Raw genomic sequence first — 22637 nt, 5'->3', positions numbered from 1 at the left:
ATCAGGAATGCTCCAAGCATACCACGTGTGTTGCCAGCTCATTAGAAATGCCCAAGTTATCACCAGTGAATAGTGTGCAAACATAATACGGCAGCTGAAAAACAAAAGCCCTACTTCATGTTATCGTCTCTTTTAGTTAAGCATACTAAAAATATACTTATATTGACAAACAAAATTTTAAGTTCCTAAACAATCTTTGTACACAAAACTCATGTTTATAGAATTTAGGAAGGCAGAAGGGCATACAGCATACACAATAAGGATTTACTGACTGACAGAAGTCCAACTTCAGTATTTTTTCTTAAGTTTCCGCCAAAAAACACACAAAAACCTTGGTACCAATACTTCAAATTTGAACAAATCAACTGCTTGAAATTATAAGGTTTCTCTATTATTCATGTGTATCAGAGTAATTACTAAGTAATCTGAAGTAGCCTGGATTAATTTCCCTGAGGTTAAAAGTATTGCTATTGGTTGGCTATAATGTAGTTCCTTTTTAAACACACAGTGTTACTACTCCTGTTTATCTGCTGCTGCCAGCCCACTACTGCATGTTCACAGATCAGCTGCAGTGCAAGGAGTCTCACTGCCAAAGTCATCTGCCCACTGGGCTGGAGCCATATTAGACTGTGGCATATTACACAATATTGCACTAACCTTCATTATTGAAAATTACCTTTCTCTCTTAGTTCCTAAGTATTTATTAACAAAGCAAATTCTTTTTTGGTACTCCCTTTAAATCTGGCAAATTCACTCTTAAGTGTTCAGCTTTTAGAGGACTAGCATTTTATTTTCTGCCTTGCATCAAAGGTATTTCAGAGTTAAAGTTTCATTTCAAGACATTGACTGAACTGATGTTTCAAAGCTTCACACATTGCTTTCAGCCAGTACCTCTCCAGAACTAAAAAACAGTTTGGTAATCCTAACTTCATGCAAGGTCAAAGGATTCTCTTAGGATCTCTAAACTGATGGGCTGAGAAATTGCCACATGAAAAATTAAATTTCAGTGTTAAGACTCTCCAAATATGACTATCAGTGCTCACATCTGCCACCTTCTTCAGCTTAAATCCCAGAATGAAACACTGCAGCTTCAGATAACAAACACCTACTCTCTGTTGAAAATGAAATGACACTTCTCAGTAGAGAAGGGTTTTTTTAACATACCAGATGTCTGCTTTTCTGCCGTACCCTTCTCCACTAATAACTTCGGGGCTCATCCAGTAGGGAGTTCCTGTGACAGACTTCATTCCTGTACCAGAGAGACAGATAGTCTGCAGTCGTTTGCTGGCACCAAAGTCACCAAGCTTCACATTGCCTGCTGAGTCCCGCAGAATATTTGCTCCTGGAAGGAAGGGAACACAGCATTACCTTCATGAAAGACTCGAGGTTTTGGTGTGGCAAACAGTAACAGAAGTTTGGATTCAGGGATACAATTCAACATCAACCCAGGATTTCAAGCCAGAGAATTTACTCTCTCTGCTCATGCCTACTACACTATTCTGGAGTTCAGAAAATAATGAATTGTACACACTGGTTTTCATCCTAGGCCTTTTCCAGGAAGGGGCAGTCCCTTTGGAAAGCCCTCCTGACAAAATAAGGAATGTGCCATACATGGGAAATTAAAAAAAATGGGAAAGGAGTTTCCACGCAACTGAAAATGTCTCCACACTATTTTAAAGCCAAATCCCAGCTTGTGTTACAGATTTATTCAAAACAGTTGTCTGCCCAAGATGTACAAATTGACTGTGATATCTCAACCTGCTCTGAACAAAGCACTGTTGATACAAAGCAGCAGGAAAATGGTAAAAATATTATGGAATACAACAGCACTGTGTTCAACACATCTATTGTGCACATCACCATCTTCCTACATATTCACACCTTGCTTATGCAACACTTGCAAGTCACCTGTACCTATCTGCAAATAGCAAATGTTTCATCAGGCTTCCTAGCAGTAAAATGGAAGAAGTCTGATCAGGCAAATCACCTCTGCCGGTCACTTCTTGTACCAGTGAAGTGCTGGGTAATTTCTATATAATTAATGAAACAAAACTCTAAATATAAACTTTCGAGTCATGATGCTTCCCTCTGCACATTCTATTTCTAATGACATCATCCTCTAATATATTTAAAACTATTAATAGTAAAATAAAATCAAAGGAGTTTATCCTGATTGTTTTGCAGACGGAGACTAAAGAAACATTGCCAGAAGTCTGCTAGAACATCCCAAGGTTGATTATTTTTCCCTCCCCAGGTTACAGCAGTGACAAAAGATGGAAAGCAATCACACTGATTTTAAGTCAGTATTTCAGTATTTCAAACTTAATTGCATTTTAGCGCTTCACATAAGACTGGAAAAGGATCAGTAATAAAGAGCACTGAATTGTGCACAGAACTATCATTACCTTTAATATCCCGATGGACAATCATATTACTGTGCAAATAGTGAACTCCTTCCAAAATCTGCCGTGTGTATTTACGAGTCACATTCTCTGTGAGTGCTCCGTACGATTTCAACTGGTCTTTGATGGAACCCTATGGCACAGAAGTAAAAAGCACTAACACTTCTAGAATTCAACTGAAATTCAATTAAATTTACACCTGCAACGTAGACATTTAAAATTACAATCCGTCTTGATTGAACCTTAAAACTCGCAAGCAGCTGAATAGTTCTAGTCCAATGTACAGAAAGAGAACAGCACCACTCCAACACCACCCTCGAACTTTTTGATGGGTAAGTGGTGATACTCAGGATGGACATAACACAGGCCCTTTGGGTTAGTTTATACTCAAAAAAACTACCACGTGCTGTAGGGTGGTGCTTTAGGTAAAAATTAAGAGGTAAGCAAGTCTTAGCTTAAAATAACATTTAAGCAAAACCTCTTGGGTTTTTGCAACTATTTTTGTATAACCTGGCTTTGCCACACAGAGTTACAAACTGCTAAGGTTACTTCTGTCACATTGCCCTCCAAATCTCAGAAAAATTAAAGCAGTCCCCCAAAGCAAAGCCCAGAACTCAAAAAATGAAGAAGCAAACAAAAAACCCACCACCAAGAAAACAATACCCAGACACTGCTTTTCCCCTGTGGAGTCTCATAGCAAGTAGACTGCTCTAACTATTCAGAAATACAGAGCCTCTGTTTTTATACGAGCACATTTTATTTAGCTCTGCTGACCCCACTTGGTGAGAAAATGAAATTCTACAGTTTTCTGACCTTACAGTATTTCCTAACAAAGCAGAAGAGCAGCAGTTCAGCATGTGCTAGTTGCCACACAAAAAGCAAGCACTAAGATTCCTTTCTGTATGCACTTATTCCCACTCCCATCTTTGCTACTTTTTGTTTTCCTGAAATACTTGAAGCATGGCAAAACAAAACATTAAAATTCACGAAGATTTACATGTTTACTAATGATAATATTGTCTTTTCAAAGACATCGCCAGGCACCAACTTATGCCAAAACCAAACACAAAAAGAGCTTTTGTACAAAGCACTGTAATTCTGAAAACCCAAGCAAGAAATGCAGAAGACAGGAGCCTGCAAGCAGTTGTTAGTACCCATCTTTGGTGACTGTTTTTAACTTGGACAGTTTTAAATATCTGTGTGCACTTATGCAAAGCTGAATGCTTGGGTGCTCATCACACTACACACAACCGATGGCTGAAGTGGATGAGCTCTCTTGCTTACCCCAGGCATGTACTCCATGAATATTGAGAGCGTCCTTTCAGGCGGATCTCTCAAGAAACCGTAATACTGAACAATTCTTTCATGCAGCAGATTTTTCAGCAACTGAATCTCACACTCAAGTGCATTTACTTCCTGAAAGGACAAAACAGAAAAGATTTACCATGCTAGATGTAGTAAAACTAAGATTTTGGATTTGATTTTTTTCAAGCAGAGCAGTATGTACATATTGAAGTGTTATGCAAACTAAGTAACAAAATAATCCTGCAGCCTATGTAAAGTTTTTGCATTTTATAATAAGAAAATATCAATGCTAAATTGAGGTAATTAAAAACAAGCAAAACTATGTCTGTTCTATACATTATCTTTGGGATTATTTTGCTGGGTTTTCATTGTTTCTCTTCTCTTGAAGCTATGTTTATTTCAGAGCACAGCACATGTCAATACGTGCATGAGGTCAGTGATCATTATGCAACATGTCATAAGCCTCCAACTGGGTAAAAAAACAATGAACAAAATACAGAAAAACCTCTACATTTTAATCTGTGGTGGAGTAATTAGCATTAACTCTTAACTTTTCCAGGATGATAGACTATACTTTAAAAATGCCTTTGAGTACCACTTGATATTGTAATAATGAAATACAACAAAGGAAAAAACTCACAACTGCTTTCTCTGGAGCCATCCAAAATACTACAAATTTTGCAAAAGGAAGTAAGATATTTTGAAATGGACTGTATAGTTAAATGCTGGAAAAATACTAACCCGCAAATTCAAACTTGACTAGATTCCAAATTTCACCTAGAAGTTTTTCATCAAAACCTGAATTTTTATCTGTCACAGCCTATTACCGATACCCTCACACTTCTGACACTAGAAAGAAAACAAATTTTTTTACACACAGAAGCACATATTACTACAAAATGCCATGATAAGTGAGATCACAAAACCGTTGCTTCAGGAGAGATCTACCATATTTTATATTTAACATTTCCAAAATATAATCAGTTGTTCTGTTACACATTTTAAAGAAGTAGCAACAACAACTACTCTAGGATTCTACAGCACAAATAATCCTTGACTTTTTCCTTGATCCTACATCACTAATAGCAGCAACTATAACTGGCAGCCACTCAATTCTGCAATCATGCTTACACCCATTGTTTCCCCGGCCTTGCTCCCCACAGTGCAGAACGCAGTCACAATGTAGGGAAAGCAACAATTCTCTTCCCATCCTGTAAAAAGCAGCAAGTATGGTTTGGGAAAAGAAGAAATAGAGGATTGGTGCTACCTTTAAATAGTTTATCTCCTTCAGCATCCAGTATTTAAAGATGGACAAGTTCAATTTTAGAGAGAGAATAAACTAACAAGGAAACTTGTGCTCTTTTGAGAGAAACACAGTGTGTAACAGCATCTAGTCTTGATGCACAACGTTTAAAAGAAACAAAACAAACCCCAAAACACAGAAATACCCCCAAAAAGATGAAAAAATACGTTAAGAATCTCAAACTTCTTCATAGGCAAAACCAATTTGTTTTCAGGAATTTGTTTTCAGGAACACTTAAATCAGTACAGCCTTTTCTGTTTATAAATGGAACTTCTTCTAATTCCTGTTAGTATAAAAATTATGTATTTCAGAGCACACTTCATAACAGATTGTTTAATTTTAAAGACCGAGACTGCACCAAATCAAATTATGCATCTTTACAGCATAAGGATATGTCTGAAAATTTAAAAATGTGATGTAGTATTAAAATCAGGTAAGCAGACTAATTATCTGTAGTACTAACAAAACAGAATTCCTAACAAGGACATGATTTCCTAATATAACATGGTTTAAAACATGTTCAAAACATGTTCATCCTGTTCAAGGAAAGGAATGTGAGTCTGGTCAAGAACACCCCACTTCAGCAGAAGCCTTTTCCAAGGTCTCTCTTTCGTATCACTTACCTTGCTGGTTTCCGGACTATCGGGATCGAACTGAACTTGTTTAACAGCCAATTCTCTTCCAGTATCAGCATCGTAACACAGATATACTCTGCCAAATGCACCTTGACCCAGCAGTTTACCAAGTCTCCAGTTAGTTGGAGCTCGTGGTGCTGAAAATATAAGTATGTTTTGGTTTTCAAATGAGCTTGTTATTCAGCTGATCGAGAAAAACTGGAATACACAGAAAATAATTTTTAAAAGACTACTTTTTCAACAACAGAGACTGTGTCCCCTAAACCTCATCATATAAATTACAAAGATCAGTAAAACTTCCTGTAAAATGCAAAACATGAGCTACTTAAATTTATTCACAAAATAATTTGTGGTAGAACTAGACCTCCTTAAAACAACTAGCAATAGCTAATCTGAAAAACAGAAAAAGCACGTTAAACAAACAACTTTCTTTTTAAAAAAATCAAGGCATAATTACAAGGTATGAGCTACTGAAGTCATCACAAAGTATATTTGCTCCTGAAATGCTACCACAAGTATGAAGCAGTACCACAAAAGATGTACAGTTTAACTGAAAACATGACAAACATCTGCAAAAATAAATAGCAACTGCAACCTACAAAACCCTTCTCAGGTCCTAAAGAGTCTAACAAATCACTTTTACGATGTTTTGCTATCACAGATGTAAATTCCAACTGAAAGTCTACATGAAAGCTGGCAAGGTAAGCAATGAAAATACTGATGAGCATAGTCTTGACCTTTGCCTATTAAAGAGATAAAACCATGTTATTTAATGGCATGTATTTGGATGACATGGTAGGTTTTGACATGATATACTTGAAAAGTAAGAGTTTTACAGCGAGGTTCACAAAATGCCAGAACTTACAGCGGCTGGGTGGGCTGATGTCCATGACTGACAAGGTAGGATTGTCTATGTCACTGCCCCTCCTCCTCATCCGGTTATCTTCGTATTCTGGTGTAAAGACGCTGCTCCCACTGCTGGTGCTCAGCGAGTGGTCAGTGGGACTGAAACTAACTGGTGATCGGAAGTTGTTCCCCTGAGTCCTTCTGGCTCTGGGAAAAGTTTTACGACCTTCAAAGATATACACAGAACATGAACGTTACACTACAAAAAAATACTGCAGTGCAAAGTGTGCATGCAAATACTTTATGAATTCTACATCATCTCGTCCGAATCTGCCACAGCAGAGGATAGGATGCAATCATCATGAAATTTACTGGTTTAATTTTCCACCTAGAAGAAAACAAACATTCATCACAGATGTATATAAGGACTAGACAGAATCAAAAACTTAAGAGATGAAAATTGGAACCAAATTCTGGAACTGTTCTGAAATATGATCAACATGCTTCAAAAACCTGGAGACCTGTAAGAGGAGAAAAGAAAATGCCCTGCCTCTGCTTGTATTGCTCTATTAATGTATAAATACCAAATTTCTGATATTGAGGAGAACAAGATACACATTTACAATCATGTGGTGCCCAAGTAGCCTCTTGAATGAAGAGAAAGACTGACACATGGAATCAACAGGAAGACCACAAAAGTATTTAAAAAACCAAAACACGAGCATTGCAAAATTCAGAGGTGGCTACAGCATCAAAATAAAAAATAGAGAGCACTGATCTTCAACATATTAATTACAACCAAATGACTAACACAATTTATGTTCATCTATTTAGATAACACAACTATTTTTAGGATACCATCTCTTTGTTAAGTTTCATTCTACAGAACTCAGCATTAACTGAAGGAGTCTCTGATTCTTTAGGTATTACACTGGAGGAGGAGTTCTCAGAGGACTGAAGAAAGCAGATTAAAAAATCTTTGAAATAGTAGACTCAGAGTTATATACTAGTCTGGACAATTTAAATTCCAAGAAAGATATGCAAAAAAGTTATTAAGCAGTTTTATTCACCATTGAGAAGATAAGAAAGGTGATAAACCAGTCAAAATTGGTTTGTCACTAATCCAATTTTTCCATTTCAATGGGACGTTCTCACAAGCCAACTCATGAAGTACTGCAGACCACTTTACTATGTAGATTATACCCAAGACAGATTCAGAGCAGCTATTAGTGATTTCTCATCAAAGGGGAAGATAACTGAAGTGGACATCCCCAACAGTTTATCTTTAGTCCATTTCCATACACTGTTTTAACTCATGATGTACATGTGATGGAATTTAACACACTGAAGTATTGCAGATGACATCATATTAAGTGTGGGTGAAAATCCATTTAAAGATAGAAATCAAAATTCACAGAGGTATTGGAAGTTGCAAATGATTCAAAAATCAGTAAGATGAAATTCAGTAAGGAACTACAATATAAATACTTAAAGAGAAATCTAATGTAAAAACTTACAAGAGTAAAGCAATTGGTTGGCATAAAGTCATGTAGAAAAGGATACAGGAAATGTAATCACAGACTGAAGAGCAGTCAGAATGGTGACAAGAAAGTAGGGTCATTCTGCAATATATTAATGTGACTGCTACATACCAAGGTCTGCTTATATCCTATGTTATACAAAAAGCAGCCATGAGAAAAACCTCAGCTAAAGCAGGAGAAGAAAACTAAAGAGAGAACAGGTATGTGTGTGCTGTAGTGTTATATAAGGGCAATGACCAATTCTTCACTGCGTTAAAATGGAGTAACTAGTAGCTACTTTCATTTGCAGGAAAAATGTCTTGGGAGACAAAGAAAGTTAAGTTATAAGCTATCTTGGAAGTTGGTTACATAAAGAGAGTGAGTATGTCTTCTGCTGAAGTCAATTTAGAGTTTACTTAAAAAGTCAGTATGACAGATCTTCGCCTCTTTAAATCTTGCCTTAGAGCAAGGGACAGGACTGAAGCTGCATTGCAGAGCTTCAGTTTGATATTTCTGTGATTCCTGTAACATAATTCCATTTATTGTTGTGCTCATTCCACACTGCAAATGAAGCCATCTGGTCTTGGGAGAAATTTCTTCATAATACTTCTCAACTAGCGCTTGACACACCCTGAAGTATGAAAATCCTTCAGCTGCTTCTCTCTACTTCCCTTAGAAATTTAACACATGTTAAATTTATATCGATGTTATTACTGTCCAAACCAGTTTTGTGGACACATTAGCAGGTGCTGCCTCGCATTCCAACAATTTATTTTACCAGCTAATTGTTAATTCTCAGTTTAAATCACTGCTCTTAAATTTTATTTACTCTTTTAATCTAAGAAACTGTTAACAGGAACTCCACCGTACTTGGGATTTCGTAAAGCAAAACAAGAAGTGACAAAGTAACATACCTCCTTTAGATAGAAAAGGGTCACAAAGGTCAAAAGCTTATACTGGATGACTTGTGTGTGGCCAAAAATAGCAAACATTTCCACAGTTGTGCATATGAGTCAGGAATTCTGTAATCCATAACTTTACCAGAGAGAAAACTACTCAGAGGTTCTATCAATCATTAGAATCTTAGCAAGTGAGTTTGGGGAAAGAATTTAAGCTTTCAACGTCTTCAATATTTTCATTTCATTAAGATCTTAAAATTTTATTCACATTTTCAGACAAGAAAAACAGATTAATAAAACTGTTGCAGTGTTCATACTTACCATCATTGTAGTCTTGTTGATGATATGAAATATGGTATCTTCTGGGATAAGTCCCCCCCTTTCCAAATTTCTCAAATACTGGGATATCATACTCTACTAGAAAATAAAAGGATTCATTTCAAAATTTAAAATGTGACAGAAGCCTGTTAAATTACTCACTCTGGTAATACAAACTTAAAATGGGTGAACGTATCGGAGTATATGAAGGGTTGAAGCATCAAAGCAAAAAGAGATTATAGAACAAAATCACACAACTCACAAGAACTAAAAGGATGTCAGTCAAAAGTCCCAAAGGATCAAGAATTCAACAGCTCAAGTGGTTTGTAATCTCTCGCTTAAAAGAATGTTGGAGGACTGAAGTATGCCTGATTACTCCTGTTTTAAAATCTTTCTAGAGGAGAAACTATTCCAAAGAATATAATTTAAAGTTGTGTAAATATGAAAAACTGGTGAATGAATCAACACAGCTTGAATTACTAAAAAACATTCAATAGATCCTCTTTCAAAAGTTATTGAAGGAGAAAAGTATAAGATAAGGGAGAAAGTCCCTCATGCATAAATAACTGGTTAGAAGATAAGTACATAAGAAGGGAGGAAACAGTCAACAGTTCCACAGGAATCTGGGCTAAAATTCATGCAGCTTAATTATCCATGAATTCTCAGTATAGAACAAGGAACAGTGAGGTGACAAAATCACTTTGCAAAATAAAACCAAGGGAAGAATTAGAGAAGGCCCTTAAGAATCTGTGTGACTGGATATTAAAGTTGCAGATGAAATTCAGTGTAGGCTTCAGTAAAGGTTTGTGATAGAGACTTCCAAAAAAAGCAGCACCTGAACTCTTTATTAGCTAAGAAGAAAATTAAATCCTGTAAGATACACTTAACAAAGTTTTGGTCTAGACCATATCAAAGGACTTAGTAAAACTGGAAAATATTTAAAAGTACAGAGATGATCAAAGATACAAAATGGCTTCTCCATAAGGAATGTAGGCCTCTATATACTAGAGCTGTCTGCAACAGCTCAAAGGCAGACAAAGAGGTCCATAAAAAACCCAAACCAAACCAAACAAATCCAACTGAAAAACTATAACAACAAAAAAAGCCTTAAAAAAAAATCACAAAACACATATATCTTCATAAAACACAATAAACTGCACAACTTTGTGTTGCAACCTACAGTTGATGCTGAGAAAGTTTATACAAGTTGAAATAGGGACAAGAAAAATTTGTGGAAGGAAAAAAAGTCCATCAAATCATAGAAGAACATCTTGCATTTGCAGAACCCTTGAGCAATACATGACTGGGAATATATTCTGAAAGAGGAACACTACACACCCTTCTATAGAAGCCAGGTACTGGTTGTGGCAGGAGGAAAGACTGGGCCAGATGGACTTTTTTTCTGCTTCTGTTACACATCAAATCATGAGAAGAAATATTGAATATGGAATTAATGATTGCTGTGTATCCCACTGTTAACTGGGATACCAGAACATCCCATGAGAAAAAAACCCAGCAAGCCCCCATAAAAAAATACTGCAAGATGATCTTATTAGAAAAGTAACTGTAATGAACACAAATAAACTAGATTAGGATTATACAAAAGGCAAACTAATTTCTGACATTTCCAACTCTTTTGGTACTTATCTCTGCCACCTATATGCTTCTTACATAGTTTTATTTTCGTTTAAAAGGAGTGCAATCTGTTAAGCACTCTAGAATTCTAAAAAAAAAACCAACTTGCCCTCACACATTTATCTGGATAAAGCGTCAAAATCAAAATAAAAAGAAGCCTCAAAGTATGTAATAAACCAAAGAAACACAAAACCCTTTTGATTTTCTGGAACCTAATTATTGTTCAACAGCAAAGTTTTGTAGTGAGACATGACTGAGAAGACACTTCAGAGCCCTTTCAAGGTTACCCTCTGCACTTCACAGCCTGAACCCTGCACAACAACTTGGATTCAAGCCAGGGTATTGCATGAAAAAAACATTAGTGGTGATGATTAATTTATAGGCACAGCCCACGGTTCTCCATCCTTTCACTTTGCAGTGCTTTCAATTACAGAAGCCATGAGCACTTCAATGTGATCCTTATTTCACACAGAAGAAAACAAAGGCTCCATGTACTGGTTTTGGCTGGATAGAGTTAATTTTGTTTGTAGTGGTCATGTGGTGCTACAGTTTGTATCCGTGACCAAAATGCTGTTACTAACATAGGGATATTTTAGTCATTGCTGAAGCACATTTACACAGAATCAAGGCTTTTTTTTGCTTCACACACTGCCCTGCCAGCTGGTAGAGTGGGCTGGGAGACACAAGAAGTTGGGAAGGAACACACCTGGGACAGCTGGCCCCAACTGACCCAAGGGATCTCCATACTATCTGAGGTTGTGCTCTGCAACAAAAGCTGGGAGAAAGACAGAGGAAGGGAGGACATTTGTAGTGATGGCATTTTGCTCTCCAAGGTAACCACTGGGAGCGATGAAGCCCTGCTTTAGTGGAAATGGCTGAACACCTGCCTGCTGATGGGAAGTGGTGAATGAATTCCTTGTTTTGTTTTGCGTGTGCAGCTTTTGCTGTACTATTAAACTGCCTTTATTTTAACTCAGGAGTTTTCTTACTTTTCCCCTTGGATTCTCTCCCCGATCTCATGTGGGGGAGTGAGTGAGCAGCTGTGTGGGGCTTAGCTGCCTACTGGGGTTAAACCACACCACCTCCAAATTAAAACAATTAACCATGGCTATACACCAACTTGGAGCCAGATATTACAGCCCAGGTTAACTGTTGCATGCCCCTATGCACTGCAACATTTGTTCTTTTTACAGAGGCAGATAGTTACACTATGCACACTAAGAGTGCTGTCACACACGATAACCTGGAAGAAAACATTTGGAATTTCTTTTATTTCCATGGCACCTTTTACTGTGTGTATTTGGTGTTGCTTTGCTTTCTTCTACCATATTGTTTGTGAGATAAAATACTTCTCAATGTGAACATCCCTTCCAAGCCTTATTATTTGCAAGAGAAGCAGTTCTGGAAATCTAGTGTGTCTCCAGTGATTTTTGCCTACCTGAGAATTCCTGATGATTATCTGGATAGCTCTGTGCTCTTGGCATCCGAGACTTGGGATAGTTGTCCCTGGAAGTGTAAAACATACAGCATCTAAATACATACTGTTAATCTAATATTTAAAACATTTAATCTTACTGTCCTCTTACTGATGAAAAGCCACTGCTATACAGGTTGCTGCACCAGTTTACAAACGTAGAACTCAATTCTGAAACTCAATTCTAGTAGGTATCTATAACAATTGAAGATCAGTAACAATGGAAAAGCTTGCTTATTGAGCTTAATGTAGTAAGAAAGCAACACACTCTGTTAATGAGCAATGATATTAGTAAAAACATGAATTATCACAAGTACAGCCACAAAGGAACACTGTAATGTTTAACACCTTTATGGCAAAACACAAAGGTTTAAAGACTGGCAAAATCTGTTATACAGCCTACAAAAACTCTTGAGGAAATTTAACCAAAGAAATGTAGAACCTTTTAATGAGGAAAAATATTTCCTCTTCTCTCCATGAAAGTCATAGGATTAAGAGAGTGATTTTATTGAGTTATAGAATGATGAAGAGTTTTTTGGTTCTTACATGATCACATTGTTTCTTACCTACAGTTGGTATGTAAGTCCCAGCCACCAAAAGGAATGGATGGGATTGCCAGTCAGAGTAATCGATTACAGTTTATTTCCATAAACATACCAAAACAGTGTCCTCCTTTTTCTGGTAAGAATTTCTCTAATGGGTAACAGAAGCTAAATGGAGACACAAAACCTACATCTTTGTAGGAAATATTTAAATGGAAAAAAAAAAAAGGAAAACAAACTAAGTAGAGGTGACAAATTAAGTAAATAAAAACAACCAAAAGAAGCTTTGAAGAAGAAATATGAGTTGCATTAAGTTTGCTTTCTTTCCCCTTCTTCCACTCACCCCTACCCCACAAAAAACCTAAATTTGGCGATTTGGTAAAATTTCTTTTCTGTGGAGCTACATTAAACACTGCGTGTATAACCTATCACACTACAACCACAAAATACTTTTCATGTCTATTGTCTTCTTGCTTGTGAAATGCACACTATTTAACTCAAAACTGTATTTGTTAGACCAAACATATTTGTGTCCTCAAACCACATATTCTCAAATGAAATGGTAGTACTGAATAATACAGCTCTGATTAATTGCCACAGGCAGTGACCTCCAACTTTGTACCTTTCCACCAATTAAATAAATATTTAATTAGCAGTGTTGTTTCGCAGATTGAAATAAACAAAGAGCAAATCTGCACATTAAACCCGGTTATTTGCCTGGCTACCATAAACCAAACATGAATATATTCTGCTTGGCTTGGCTTGATGGCGACCCCCTCAAAACACAGGAGTCTCCTCAGAGGTCAATCCAAAAAGACCCCCCACAACACACACTGCCTCTTACTGACTGGTGGGCTTTAACAAAGAAAAATAAGTCAAAAGTTTGCAATAGGAACAAGGGGAGAGGAACAGACAGTAATTGCAAAGGAAAGGACGTCATTGCCCGTTGAAGCCTTTAAATGATTCTACTCTCCTTCTGGAACTGGGTACCCCCTGCTTTAGCAAAGGAAAGCCTACTTAATATGGCAGTGCCTAAGAACTGTAAATTTAATGGAGTGGCTCTCTGCCAGGGAATATACACCACACATATGTAAGACCTAGCAACATTTAGTAAAAACCTTCAGTACATTTCTTGTCGGACCTTAAGTCTAAATTTTTGCAGTTTAAATACCAATTATTTTTTTAAAAAAAGAAAGCTACAGTATTTTCCATGTATTAGTAAGCAATTAAGTTTCAATAAGCTTTTATAAACATGCTATAACTTACAAAGGAATTTCTGGAAGAAGTACTGTCACTGGAGAGTTGTATTTTACAGCTGAGATATTATGCAATCTAATAAAGATAAATAATGAAATAATGAATATAAATAATTTTTACCCATCTAACGGGCTGTCAAGTGAGGGGCAGCTTCCCGAGCCAGAGTTTTCAGGACTGCTCAAAGACAATGGATCCAGCATCTAATAAACAAAAAACAGAGGCAGACCAACAAGTTCAAGGGTTTTTTTCAATTTTTTTTCTAAACAGTCGAAGAGTTTTGTTATTGAACAGCTAATAAGAAACAAATCCAAATCAGATAAGAACTGGTAAAAACAGAGGGGGAAGCTTATCTGTTGCCTTCCTAAAATGAAGTTTGTTTTGGTATATTATATAACATCTATTATTTTCTATGACTTGGACGCCAGTCTTTTGCTGTAAATTAAGCAGTTATGCCTCCAATTTTTATGGTCTGTGCTGCATCTTAAAGGTCCTCGGCACATACTTTGCCATACACCAATCAAGGACTTGTTAAAGAAATTGTGTCCCAAAAGTGACACTTTAATGAACTCTATTGGGGAGAACAACATTTATCACAAGTTCAGCATTTTTACAATTCTTGTCTCATGCTGAACAGTGTGTCTGAACAAGGGAAGAAAGGGAAGCAAGCCCATCTGGAGCCATACAGATTACCTCTCTAACCCAATGTACTATGGCCCAACTGGCAGCCCATGAGTTTTACCCAACCCCCACATCTCTTACAGAAAGCGTGGGGTCTGCTGTCAGAGTGCAAATAGCTGTGCTCAGGCTGATCAACAGCAGAGCAGAGCAAAACCCTCCACTCCCAAATTCCCTTCTTGTCTTTGTCAGGCAGGCTGTGACAGATGAAGGCAGCATGGCCAACACTTGCCAAGGTGATGTGGCAATGTAGAGGGAAGGGAGCAACAGAATTTGTGAGTTCTCATCCCCTCAAACTGGCCCTTGAGGCTCCTTAGGTTGAACTAACCTGGCTTCCTATGAAAGTAAAATTAATTAATTTAAACCTGCTGACAGCTCACACAGCTATGCACACACGACAGGTTATATATACATTTCTGGAATACTTAGGAGTGAATGGACATCCCAGGCTTCAAGGGATCATCTGTCTGTCTGACCAGTCAGTGACCAGAAATTACTTTGCCCAGGCCAAAAGTAATTATTTCAGTGGAATGAATCCAAACCTAGGCTGGATCTGACCACATGGCTATGATAATGAATAGCCCTGGTCTGGAAAGCAGGAGATTCAGCCACTATTCTCAGCTCAGCCATTAAAATTGTGCAACAAATTGCACTGTCCCTTTGCCTTTATTTTTATTTTATCATCTGTGTCTCATTTAGTCAGCTCATAAAAACTGTTGCCTCTTGCCATTTGCAAATACACTGCCAATGTCAACAACAACTTGAAGAGATTTGGGTATGCAGCATTATTTTTCTATCCTCCTTGAAACATCTCTTTCTCCATTACCAATTCTGTGAGCAGTTACATTCCTGCTTCTTTTCCTGCTGTTTTGAAGGGCAATTTTTACATTCAGAGAGCAGGATTTTTTTTCTCACACAGAATTACAGAATATTCTGAGTTGGAAGGAACCCACAAGGATCACTGAGTCCAACTCTGAAATATCAACTGAGTCCAAATAATTCTGACAGATCCAAACTCTTTCTTAAAATCTCCTTTTAATTACCTGGAAAAGCTGTAAAGCTGGTCTAGCTTACATATCATTCTCATTAAAATAAAGGGGCTTGTGCTTTCTAATGTAGACATCTCTGCAGTTATTCCTATCTAGCACTATCTCACTCCACTATTGTGGTAGTTAAGAATATTGTCTTTCTCCTTGCAACAATGTATTTAAAAAATTGAAGGGACATAAAAAAACCCAACCAGGTTCTGCAAGACTAAACAGCACAATTATTTCAACCTTATGTCATCAATCAAGTTTTCAGGAGTTATCACCAATTTTTTTGCTGTTCTTTCTAATAATTCCATATCCTTCATGAACAGCAGTATTTCATAAATCAACAAAAACTTTAATTTCAATAATCACAGATGTACCTGATCCATGCTTTCTGGAATGAATTCACCCTCACTGTTGATACTGGTGAAGGACCCATTTCGAGCCACCTGATGCAGCTCATCTGGAATGTATCCTGGGGGCGGTGAACTCCTATCACGAGTATTAGAACCTTTTGAAAGAAAAGGGCCAGTCAGAGTCTCTCCACTAACCCAGAATTCAAGGGCTTTATTCAAATGCTTCACAGGCACTGAGCCTACCTGGATCACTTGTGGCTTTAGGAATTCCCCAAATGCCTGTGCAATACAAGACTTAAGTATTTAAAATCTGCAACTGAGAAATTACGAACTTTGGGGCAGAGTTGCCTCGATGACATTAAAGAGAATTTTCATTATACAGGAACAGAAATATAATTTGCCCACACATCTAGCTGGGTAAATTCCTTCTTTTGAACAAAGTCAGAATCGAAACCCTTCCACCCATGTCAACTAATCCTTTCCAGCTCTTGAGAATTTCAGTTTTTCTTTGTCGAATATTAAGTCTGTAAGAACATAAATACATACATTCATAATAAATGCATAGTAAGTTAAATTGCCTGGAAAATTATTCATTAAGCTCTCTAGTTTCATAATTAGATTTGGAAGTTAACATCACACCAACTTTAAAACATGAATAAGCAAAAAGGTTCTATCAATCCCAAAATCAGTATCTTAAACAAATGCTCACACATGAAAAAATATGGGGGTCCTAAACTGAGCAAGGAAACACACTGCCATATAAGCAGATTTTTCAGTAGCTCATTCCTGTATCTGAAAATACCCTGAAATAACTCTAAATACTCTTATTTACTTGTGGGGTTTTTTTGATAGTTTTCTGTATTATATATATTTAAAACACTTTTGTCTCAATATTCAAAATCCCCTCCCCCAAGTGCAAATTCTGTAGTAGAGTCATTGATCAGTAGAAGAGACATTCTGTGTTGAGAGCAAAATTCTCATGAAGAGAATGCTATAAAAAATGTTTTTACAATTAAAGCTATTGAAATGTGCAGCTTACCTATTACAGACAGTCGTCTTTTTCTGTCTGTCACACCAAACACTGTATTATCTAAATCTTCCAGTGAGGGCAAGGGTTCCACGTTGTTTACACTGGGTGACTGAAAATGCATAAGTATTACAACCTGCAGTTACCACTTTACGTTCTGGACAATGAAAGTACTTTGTAAATTTTATAGGCTTTGTGTGATACATTCTGTTTTTCAAGCAGTCAAAAAAGCAGCTTGCTGATTTACATCACAATTCATCTGTTTTAGTAGCTCAGTCGTACTCTTTAAAATTCATTTTCAATATGCACCAGTATACAAATCCTATGAATATCAATGCCGTGATTTGTTAGATAATACCAAAATACCTCAGCATTTAGTCTATAGACCACTAGTCTTTGCTACAACAAACACTGAACTTCCCACAAAGAAGTGTCACCAACCTATGACTTAAAGAACAGTTTCAAGTAGCTACCATTACTTAAATTCTATATGCTTTTTTTAAAAATCATTCTACTAAGGCACACTTTTCTACCACTGTAGGGAAGGCAAACAAAAAGACAGGAATAGGATCTAGGAAAGAGTTAAAACTGAGTCAGTACAAAATGCTAATAGATGCTTAAAGTGAAATGAAGAAGCAATCAGTATTACATTCAATTGGAAAAATGCCATCTTTAAGAAAAGATACAAATTGTACTTTGTTTTGAAAACTGAGGAAAAAGATATTTAGCATGTCAACTCATACCTGTGTATTTCCATGTATTACAAGCAGTATCTTGAGACTTTTCATATGTACGCTACGGTCAAGTAGTTCAACAGCTTTGTCCAGGTCATCCTGTGTGGTTAATGGAATTACAAGCTACAAAAAGAGGGGCAGGGGAAAAAAAGTCTTAAACAGGACACGAGAAAGAAATGAGGAAGTCAAGTGCAGAGAAACAAACAGAATCTCTTCTTTCATACCAAACAACTTGAAAATAAACTTTATTAAATGATCCCCTTAAGGAAGTATTAAAAGTCTGTAGTTCAATCTTAACACTTCCTTCAGATGCCTTTATTAAGGACAGCATGGTGGAACAAGTCTTCACAAGAAGCAACCATTTTGCATATACAGAACTTAATATCCAAAAGTTTCAGCAAAATGGGTACAATTCGGTCAATGCCTAAATTAACACAAGTCTGTAAGATAAATAAAATTCCTATTTTATAGAGCATAAAGCACATTTTTGTATCCCAACTATTACAACTATGAATGTTTAAAATTGCATCACTAACACAATTTCTCCACTGAAAACCAGAATTTGTTAAGGAAGATGTGATCCACATGCAACAACTCTAGTCCTCACTAGAATCTTACTTGGATCTAATTAATTAGAATTAATTTGGCATACATGTATCTTTAGAACAGAAAACTATGCTATTAATGTGCAGTCGAGATCTGAATTCTCTAACAATTTAAACTGGGCTTGTGTTTCAGGAGTGTAAATTATAGCTTCTGCTTGCAACAAAGGAACAGAATACAGATTTTTAAACCTATTCCACTTGTAAACAGCCTCAGTCAATGATGCTTCAATGCAACACCAGTCAAAATACAGGACTTTTATACAAAAAGAGATGGGAGTGAGGAGGAAGATCTTGATAAAATGAAGAGTGGGCTTATTTGTTAAACTGCACTTTTAATGCCAGTGATACATTTTTACCATCCCATTTCTGAAAGGTGATGGGATCATTTGCCAGCTAGTGCAGAAGTTAAGAAGCAGAAAACCTACTCAAATGCCTAAAAATCTACCAGTGGAAGGAGCTGAGGCTAAAACATTATGAAGTGCTATTTCTTCTGACCATCCTAATCTCCAAAAGCCTTCTGTTGGAATTCTTCATTTTGAGGATCAGTTTCACATAAGTGCCTGGTAATGCAGTGAGTAACCAACAAACAGCAATCACTGGCATTTTCTTCTGCAGAGATGCAGAGTACATACAGCAGTTGCATTGTGCATAACCAAGCACATGAATAATCCTTCATGCACTTTGCTGACTGAAGACAAAAGACAGATGTAACCCCTAAGAATGGATCCTGCATCTGTAAATACGTTTGCTATTAATAATTCCATGCCTACTTCTGAAGGAAAGCCAGAAGTAATACTGATCAGGCCTAAGTGGCTAGACAGGGCTGGCCCTGTTACCAAGAAATCTTTGGGAACCAGCCACTTTAAGAGGAGCAACAGTAAAGCCTAGTTGTCCAATCTGCACAGTAACTAAATGCAGCATTCTAGCAACTACCTAACAAGATTAATCCTTGAAGAAAAGGATTTACAAGAAAGGATAAATGCTATTTCAAATTTACAAACAAGACAAAGCTCAAGGAGGTAAAGACTTTTCCAAAGTCACACAACAGAGCTGTGGCAGGAAGACAATTCATCCATTCCTAACCAAGTCGGAGACTTCATTATGATATAACACTACTCATGAAACATTTCATGCATTTCCTGCCTATCCAACTTTGGACAAGACTTTGAGAAAAAATGCACACACGTATTAGAAATCTGGGTTTTTTTCACAGGAGTAAGTTTTGTCACAGAAGTGGTTCCCACTACTTACAAGAGCAAATTTCAGCCTTAAAATGATCAATGTCCAAGTCAAGAATTTAGAGGACACAGAATATTACCTCATTATTGCTGTAATGTAAATCCATAGTCTGTCCAAAAGCAACTTTAGCTTTAGCTGCAAGATCTTCAAGTTTAACAGGCCTTGGTAATTGCAGGATCCTGAAACACAATTTAAGTTATAAAGAATTTCTGTCCACTACTTATGAAAATCTGGCAACTCATTACTTAAGAACTATCTCAGAACTAGGTTTATTACTAAAAAGACTGTAAGAGGCTATACTTTATTCCCTGTGCTTCATATTCTGAGACTTTCAAAAAAGAAAGAAAAGCAGTGAAAAAGCTAAAAGGGATAATCAGATACAGAATTAGATTTCATTATGACTATTTTACTTGCTTCCATATGGCATGCTTAAGGTTTTGCAAGACTCAGTTTCAGAGGGGAATTCTTAGAAATTTCTACATTTTTTCACTTTAGAAAACTAATACGGAGTACCACAGGCTGACAAGCATAAGCATCAGAAAGGAATTACTCCTGTAGTCCCCATGTTTTGGAAATCCAAAAGACTATCTTACCTGAGGAAGGTAACTAAATGTCACCATCTTTACCATAATTAACTACACACTCAAACTGCCCAGTCCATCACTAACTGTGCTTCAAGTGTGCTCCTGAAAGAATGGTGCAGTTGCAGGTCAACAACTTAGATTTTCTATTAACTTAATGTCCTATCAAACCAATTAGCCCAAACTGCCTATAACTAACCTTTTTCCTATAGAAAACCATTGTCTTTTTTGAGATACTAGAGCATTAAACAAAAAAAATAGTGACTAAGCTCTTAAGGTACATTGAATTCACATTCAAAAAGAAAGAGCACTCAAATTCTGTGAAGTATAAAAGTTAGCAAAGGGGACCTGTCCTTTTCATGTGTAGGTCAGTTAGTAGTACACTGGTTTGGGGGACAACTTTTCTCACTGAAATGAGGCTAGAAGCCAGACCACTTCCAATTAAAAATACTTGTTAAAAAATCTTTTTAAAAGCACCCTAAACAAGCAAACAACAAACAAAGACCCCAAAAAACCAACCAACACCAATTCTCACTGTAGTTAACAATCTGGGCAGCAAGCCTGCAATTCTACCCATCACACTCCTTGGAACAAAGTGCCACACTCACCACTGAAAGCAAGTCTAGAATCACTTCTCTTTTCCACTTCCCATTTTAAAAACTAGTTAAGCCATTGCATAACTTTTTTTCTTGCATCATTTCTTTACTTGATCTTCACAGCTACATGCTCAGGCAAACAGAAGTATTACAACGTGTGCTGAGCAATGAGCCTAGGCTGCCCCGTACCCCTGGGCAAGCAGGCTAAAGTCACTTGGGACAGCTCATAACAGAGCTAGGCCTATGAGCTTAAAAACTTGGGAAAGGTATTTTTTCACACACTTACTTTATGCTTGTATTAATATTGAATTGATTAACTTAGTGCACTGTGAAAGTGAAATATGATGAACTGCAAAATGTACTGTCTATGCAGACTGGCAGCAAGTAAACATTTCTCTGTTTTAAATTCATGCTTCCTCTTATTTCACAAGAAATTGTTAGGTAGAAGAGACCTCAATTTTCAAAGCCTTCAAAAAGACTTATTCCCTCCAAATTACTTAGAGCACTCAGCCATTACTGATGCACTTTTACATGTGATGTTCAGAGGTGTGATAGGAAGAAGCTGAAGAATGTTGATACCTAGGGAACACTGCTCTTTTACTGCTCCATGTGAAGGGGGAGCACATACTATAATCAGCATGGATACACACTCAACTACTGCCTGTCACACTAAGGGCTACCCAGAACTATTAAAAGTTTTATTGAAGCCTGTTTCATTTAAGGAATTTATTATTTCTATTAAGAGTAGCATGCCCAGAATATTATTTCCTTTTTCTGTAAGTATTTTCAAAGACCTTATTCTATAATAATTTCTCTGTAGGTAGAATGAAATTTTGTACTTTCAGAGAGAGACAGGCAAAACAAATTGTCAACAAACCAGTTCTTTGTGGAATTATACATCAAATTCTGTAAAAGCTTTTGAGCACTCACCAGAGAGGAGATTATATAGAGACAGATGTTTATATACTTTAAGCAGGTGCATCATCCACCTCTCATAAACAAAATACAAATAAATTTTAACTAACTAAATGAAAACAATCTGAGTCTAATAAATTTTCCCCTTACAGTTGTCAGACTGGCACCCCTGAAGTACAATCCAAGCTCTTCCTCTGGGTATTACAGTAACAATAAATTATCATGCAATTATTACACACACAGTGAAGGACAAAAATTTATTTTCTGGTCTATTCAAACTTGAGATCTATTCTAGAGATCTAAGTAATTGTTCAAGACTATAAACATCTATCTGAAGGGTAAGCAAATGAAGGATATTACATCCAACATAGTTACAGTATAATATTTAGGTATTTATGCATACTTAGAACCCACATTTTAAACAGTTAATTCTCTTTAAATTGTGTTCATATCAAAATTAAATTTAAGCTCAAACAAAAAAAACTTAAGAGAACTGAAACACTTCAAACCGTTAATTTGAAACTTTATGACAAGAGCACAACAAAACTCTATAAATAATTAAGAGACAAGACTGTTTCCTTACCTCTTTTCACCTCGATGTTCAAATTTGACTCTAACATCGTTCTGTAAGAAAAGAGATAAAGGAACCACTATTAGTTTGTTATCACCTCTTTTGATGAAGCCCATGAATAGTCTTACACTAGAACTAAATTCCCTATTAATTTTATGTCCTTTCCAACAT

At 36.7% G+C, this 22637-nt stretch overlaps 1 protein-coding gene across 2 annotated transcripts in view; it reads right to left on the bottom strand.

Moving 5' to 3' along the window:
- Positions 1 to 22637, bottom strand: part of MAP3K2 (mitogen-activated protein kinase kinase kinase 2) — a 53056-nt gene that overhangs the window by 7275 nt on the left and 23144 nt on the right. The window contains exons 4-16 of one of the 2 annotated variants that reach the window (XM_069020968.1): positions 22479 to 22519; positions 19883 to 19982; positions 17969 to 18082; positions 17238 to 17337; positions 16223 to 16353; positions 14257 to 14336; positions 12302 to 12369; positions 9232 to 9327; positions 6511 to 6717; positions 5634 to 5782; positions 3687 to 3818; positions 2406 to 2535; positions 1165 to 1342 (exon numbers count right to left, since the gene is read on the bottom strand). In XM_069020968.1, the coding sequence (XP_068877069.1) occupies positions 1165 to 1342; positions 2406 to 2535; positions 3687 to 3818; positions 5634 to 5782; positions 6511 to 6717; positions 9232 to 9327; positions 12302 to 12369; positions 14257 to 14336; positions 16223 to 16353; positions 17238 to 17337; positions 17969 to 18082; positions 19883 to 19982; positions 22479 to 22519 (1526 nt within the window). The remainder of the gene's footprint in view (positions 1 to 1164; positions 1343 to 2405; positions 2536 to 3686; positions 3819 to 5633; positions 5783 to 6510; positions 6718 to 9231; positions 9328 to 12301; positions 12370 to 14256; positions 14337 to 16222; positions 16354 to 17237; positions 17338 to 17968; positions 18083 to 19882; positions 19983 to 22478; positions 22520 to 22637) is intronic. The other variant, XM_069020969.1, reaches the window with a different exon arrangement.

The sequence above is a fragment of the Aphelocoma coerulescens genome, chromosome 7 (genome assembly GCF_041296385.1).
Source record: "Aphelocoma coerulescens isolate FSJ_1873_10779 chromosome 7, UR_Acoe_1.0, whole genome shotgun sequence".
NCBI classification, from domain to species: Eukaryota; Metazoa; Chordata; class Aves; order Passeriformes; family Corvidae; genus Aphelocoma; species Aphelocoma coerulescens.
This window is presented reverse-complemented; position numbering and strand designations above follow the sequence as displayed.